The sequence below is a fragment of the Calidris pugnax genome, unplaced genomic scaffold (genome assembly GCF_001431845.1).
Source record: "Calidris pugnax isolate Ruff unplaced genomic scaffold, ASM143184v1 scaffold23, whole genome shotgun sequence".
Taxonomy (NCBI): domain Eukaryota; kingdom Metazoa; phylum Chordata; class Aves; order Charadriiformes; family Scolopacidae; genus Calidris; species Calidris pugnax.
Window position 1 is genome coordinate 794,866 of NW_015090772.1, and position 6,086 is coordinate 800,951.

At 55.0% G+C, this 6,086-nt stretch overlaps 1 protein-coding gene across 1 annotated transcript in view; it reads left to right on the forward strand.

The window, feature by feature from the left end:
- Positions 1–5,463: 5,463 nt before the first annotated feature.
- Positions 5,464–6,086, forward strand: part of CRTAP (cartilage associated protein) — a 24,348-nt gene continuing 23,725 nt past the window's right edge. The window contains exon 1 of the mRNA XM_014941476.1: positions 5,464–5,973. Within this exon, the coding sequence (XP_014796962.1) occupies positions 5,512–5,973 (462 nt within the window). The 5' untranslated portion in view covers positions 5,464–5,511. The remainder of the gene's footprint in view (positions 5,974–6,086) is intronic.

Genomic DNA, 6,086 nt, shown 5'->3' on the forward strand with positions numbered 1-6,086 from the left:
AGCTGACCGGCCCGCCCCGCCCCGCCGCCTGGGCGGGAAACCGCCGCCGCCACAGGGAGCTGAGGGGATGCGCCTCACGGTGACACAGGCCGGTGGCTGAGGAGAGGCTGAGGCTGGGGACCACCACAGCGGCGGGACACCAAAGGAGGTGGGAGATGGCCCTAACCCCACTTTCCACCCGTGCGCCCGGAGGGTTTGGGAAATCCAGGGCAAGAGAGGAAGGGGGGGAAACCCCCAGCCCGGAAAGGAGCAGGGGCAAAAGGGTGTCCCTGGGCAGTTTCCCATCCCAGTAGTAACTGGACTCAACAGCTTCTAAGACTGGGCACCTTAAGGGTCGTGTGGCTGCATATTGTCCCCTGCCAGTGCCATCCATAGCCCCCCCACTGTGCCCCGCTTTCCCCACCGCCGACATTGGAGTAGGTCACAGCGGTGCAGTTTGGTGGCTTTGCCTTCCCTGTCCGTTGTTTATATTGTCTGTTTGATTAGACTGTAGCCCGGATCCCAGCTCTTGCCACTCACTCAGGGAGTTCTGGTGGGGAATGGAGTTCAATCCAGTTGGTGGCTGGTCATGAGTGGTGTCCCCCCAGGGCTCGGTGTTGGGGCCGGTTCTCTTGAACATCGTCATCAACAATCTGGATGAGGGGATCAAGTGCACCCTCAGTCAGTTCGCAGATGAAACCAAGTTGGGTGGCAGTGTCACCCTGCTGGAGGGTAGAAAGGCTTTGCAGAGGGGCCTGGACAGGCTGGATGGATGGGCCAAGGCCGATGGGATGAGGTTCAATAAGGCCAAGTGCCAGGTCCTGCCCTTGGGTCACACCAGCCCCCTGCAGCGCTACAGGCTGGGGGCAGAGTGGCTGGAGCTGCCTGGCAGAAAAGGACCTGGGGATGTTGGTCGACTGTGGGCTGAAGATGAGCCAGCAGTGTGCCCAGGTGGCCAAGAAGGCCACCAGCATCCTGGCCTGTATCAGGAACAGTGTGGGGAGTAGAACCCGAGAGGTGATGGTCCCCCTGTCCTGGGCACTGGTGAGGCCTCACCTCGAGGGCTGTGTCCAGTTTTGGGCCCCTTCCCACAAAAAAGACATTGAGGGGCTGGAGCGGGTCCAGAGAAGGGCAGCAGAGCTGGTGAGGGGTCTGGAGCACAAGTCTTGTGAGGGGAGGCTGAAGGAGCTGGGGGTATTCAGCCTGGAGAAAAGGAGGCTGAGGGGAGACCTTCTGGCTCTCTCCAACTCCCTGAAAGGAGGGTGTAGCCAGGGGGGGTCGGTCTCTTCTCCCAAGTCCCAGGCCATGGGACAAGAGGAAATGGCCTCAAGTTGTGCCAGGGGAGGTTCAGATTGGAGATTAGGAAAAATATTTCCACGGAAAGGGTTATTGCACATTGGACTGGGCTGCCCAGGGCAGTGGTTGAGGCCCCATCCCTGGAGGTATTTAAAAGATGGGTTGACCTAGTGCTTAGAGACATGGTTTAGTGATGGTTTTTATCAGAGTGAGGTTGATGATTGGACTAGATGATCTTAAAGGTCCCTTGCAACCTGGACAATTCTATGATTATATCATTCTATGATTCTGAATGGGCCATCTGAAGGTACAAATTGCAGCCTAGAAAGGGCTTTCTACAGGTTGGTAGTGTTGTGAAGAAAGGAATGTCACCTCCCCAACAGGATTTATAATATATGAAGAAGGCAGAGAAATGCTTTACATCATCTTTTAGAGTGACCATGTGTTTATTCAGGTGGGATCAACAGTGAAAGTTTGCCACGTCCTGGGAGTAGATGTTTCTGTGCTGCTGCTTGCTCCTCTGGAAGGAGCTTTCTTGGAGCCACTTAGTTCACTTAAAAATCTGTTTCTACAGAAACTATTTTTATTTTTTTGTGGTGAGAACTGAAATGAGAAGTGAATTACTGACTAAACAAAAATGAGAGACTTGTCAGCCCAGCAACAACCAGGGTTAAAGCATAAAGCACAAAAGAAACCGGGAATGTGACGAAAGTGCAGCTGAGATTTCCCTTTGCGTTTAGCACCGTGTGGGCTGGCTGGAAGCACATAGTTTTGGGACAGCAGGAAGAGCTTCTGGCAGAGTTCCCAGAGCGGGACACATATAGCGGCACAGCAGCCAGAGCTCCTGTTAGAGTTGATGTCTTTCTTTGGTGTAGTTCTCCCTCAGGTTTCTTTCTGAAATGAAAGGGTACCTTTTACAGATGCAAACAGAAGAGTGCACGTGCACATATGCTTGTGGTTCTTGCTCATAGTTTTATACGTGCACTCCCTTAAGCTGTTTCAGGATGAGAGGGAAGTTAAACAAAACCTGAGATGGAAGAAGAGATTCATCTTCTAACTACTGCTTCCCTATCCTCACACTGAAAACCCTACCTCCAGGCCCCAAGGACCTTGGTGGCCCTACAATGGACTCCTCCCATTGACCCTGCACAGTAGCCTGGAGGGAGCCAGGCCCTCTCCTTTCTTCTGCCCCTCTCTGCAAGTGTCGGGTGCTGGGACGATGCCACTTGCAGGGAGCCGAGCAGTTGGAGGCTCATGGAGACTCCTCAACTCTCCGAGGATCCTGTGGTCACTGTCACATTGAGGGGACTTCAGGCCTGGCACTTCAGGCCTGACTCCTCAACTCTCCTAGGATCCTGTGGTCACTGTCACATTGAGGGGACTTCAGGCCTGGCACGAGGAGGGGGATAGAGCCCAGGGCACACAAGGGGAGCTGGAGGGCAGTCCTGGTGCCTGAGGGGCCACCTTTCTCTCTGGCAAGCCAAAATGGCCACCCAGAATGGGGCCTTCAGGGCCTCATGGAACACCATGAGGCCCAAGCCACAGTGCTTTCTTTTTGTGATGTCACTGGCTTCCTGTTAAACAGGCAGGAACTTCTGCAGCTCGTCCACAGGTTGCTCGGCAGCCTGAGATTCTCACAGCAAGCCAGCTTGGTAGAGGAGCCAGTGAAGTGAGGCGAGTGCCCACATTAAGTGGGAAGAGCAAGAAGAGGTTCATTGGAACTGCCAAGGATGCCTCTGCATCCCAACTAATGGAAGTAGGATGACGGGGAGCGCAGCACCAAGCAAGCCAGGGCCATGAAGGTCAACCTGCCACAGAATAGCGAGGATTCAATGGAGATGGATCCACCACCAGATCGGGAACAGCCCATGGAGGTGGATCCATCTCCTGCAGGGTCATCGGCACATAACGAGCCCGCGGCCAGGCTGCCTCCGGCACCGTGGAGATCAAAGCGCTGCAGGATGGCCCGGCGTCCTCAGAGGAGATCTAAACGGCTAGCTCGAGCCAAGCGGCGCCGGCGACGCAGACGACGTTAGCCACTAGCTGTACGTGGACTATCCACACTGCCATCCAGCAGGCTCATCAGGAAGATCACCCAGTTGTCAAGCCACTGATGAGCCCTATGTCCCACCCCCAACCCCTGCCCTTCATGAACAGGGTCTCCCATCTCCTCTGCCCCAAGCCCTGGGGAAGAGGTGAGGAGAGGAGCTCCCGGGGGTGGCTTCTTGTCCTCAGTAGCACCAAATGTTGAGCACAGCCCCCTGTCTGAAGTGATACATGACTTTGGTGATAATCCTGTCTTCTCAAAGGCTGAAAGAAAAAAGAATTTAGAAACACAAGGGGAAAAAAATAATTATAAACCAGGGGTGAGAAGGTTTGGGAAGGGTTTTTGGATGCCAAGATAAGAATTCATCTGAAAAAATTTCAGTACCAGTGAAAAGAAAGAAAAACCACATTCCTAAAACTTCCCCATTTGTCCTTGAGTTAGGAGTGCATCAGTCTTTGTGCATCAGTCAGTTAACCTGCTTTCTTGTTTCTGGCAAATGTTAATATTTTATTAAGCCTAATAATCCTGTATCTCACTCTCCACTCGACATAGGGGATTTGTGACTTACTGTGGCTGTCTCTTTCCTTTGCCAGGCTTCAAGTGATGCTTTTTCAACCTAAAGTGAGGATTGCAACAGCCTGCTCCTGGCTTCACGTGTGCTGCTGAGCATCTGCTCCGAAACAGATTGAGAAAAAGACAATGAAATCCTGTTACCACTTGGAACTCCTGTGCTGTGTGTCCCTGAAAGTGGTTTTGGAGCAGAAAACCCCTTGGCGTTTCAGGCAAAGAACAGTCTCATCGTCATTCAACTCATTGGGAGAGAAGGGGAAAGGAAGGGGAAGAAAAGAAGAGGGATTTACTGGTGGGACTGCAAGGCACGTGGGATGAGTTCTAAACCCAAGATCTGTCCATTTAAGAAAAGGAAAAGGGAAAGGAAGAGGAAGGGAAAAAGGGACCAAAAAAAAAAAAGGGGGACAGGAAACTCAAAGAAAAGAAAAGGACATAAAGAAAAGGACGGTAAGGAAAGAAAAGGAATGTAAGGAAAGAAAAGGAAAGCAAAATAGGAAAGAAAAGGCAAGGCAAGGCAGAGGCATCACCAGAAAGACCTTCAGAGTCAGCTTAGTTTTCCTTTTAAGTACCTCCAGACATGGTGACTCTACCACTTCCCTATTCCGGAGTTTGATAACCCTTTTGCTGAAGAAATTTTTTAGAGTCAGCTGAGTTTTCCTTTTAAGTACCTCCAGGCATGGAGACTCCACCACTTCCCTATTCCGGTGTTTGATAACCCTTTTGCTGAAGAAATTTTTCCCAATATACATCCTAAACCTCCCCTGGCACAACTTGAGGCTGTTTCCTCTTCACAGAATGCTATGGGGTTGGAAGGGACCTCTGGAGATCATCTAGTCCAACCCCCTGCCAGAGCAGGTCCACCCAGAGCAAGGAATGTGTCCAGGTGGGTTTGAATGTCTCCAGTGACGGACACTCCACCACCTCCCTGGGCAGCCTCTTCCAGGGCTCTGCTATCCTCAAAGTGAAGAAGTTCCTCCTCATGTTTAGATGGAAGTTCTCACATTCAAGTTTGTGCCTGTTTGCTCTTGTTCTGTCCCTGGGCACCACTGAAAAGAGACTGGCCCCATCCTCCTGACACCCACCCTTTAAGTATTTATAGGGGTTGATCAGATCCCCCCTCAGCCTTCTCTTCTCCAGACTAAAAAGCCCCAAGTCCCTCAGCCTTTCCTCATAAGAGGGATGCTCCAGGCCCCTCATCATCTTTGTAGCCTCTGCTGTCCCCTCTCCAGCAGTTCCCTGTCCTTCTGGAACTGGGGAGCCCAGAACTGGTCCCAGTGCTCCAGATGGGGCCTCCCCCGGGCAGAGCAGAGGGGCAGGATGACCTCTCTCGACTCTCCTCCTACCGCTTAGTTCCTGGGGAGAAGAAACCGACCCCTTCCTCGCTGCACCCTCCCGCCGGTGGCCGTAGAGAGCGATAGAGCCCCTTTCCCCGCCACCGACCTTCCCCCGCCGCCGGGCACACCCTCTCGGGGGCGGGCCCGGGCCGGCTTCCCCCGCCCCCTCGACCGGATCCCTCCCCCGGTCCCACCTCCGGTCTCCCCTCCCCGCTCCGGTTCCCCCCCGCTTCTCCCCGCGGCGGCGACGTGGTGGTGGTGGCGGCGGCGAAGGAAGGGGCGGCCATGTGGCTGGCGTTGGCGGCGCTGGTGGCGGCGGCGGGGGCGCAGTACGAGCGGTACAGCTTCCGCAGCTTCCCGCGGGACGAGCTGATGCCGCTGGAGTCCGCCTACCGCTACGGCCTGGACCAGTACAGCACCGAGAACTGGCCCGAGAGCGTCAACTACCTGGAGGTCAGCATGCGGCTCTACCGCCTGCTGCGGGACAGCGAGGCCTTCTGCCACCGCAACTGCAGCGCCGCCGGGCAGCCCCTTCCCGCCGCTACCGGGCAGCCCCCTCCCGCCACCGGCGGCGGGGCGGCGCTGGCCGAGCTGCGCCTGCTGGCCGGGGTGCTGCGGAGGGCCCAGTGCCTGCGGCGCTGCAAGCAAGGGCTGCCCGCCTTCCGACAGGCCCAGCCCGGCCGCGACCTGCTGGAGGAGTTCCAGCGACGGGAGCCCTACAAGTACCTGCAGTTCGCCTACTTCAAGGTGAGGCCCGGACCCTTGTCATAGAGTCATAGAATTGCCCAGGCCGGAAGGGACCTCCAAAGGCCATCTAGTCCGACCCCCCCGCAGTCAGCAGGGACACCCCCAACTAGACC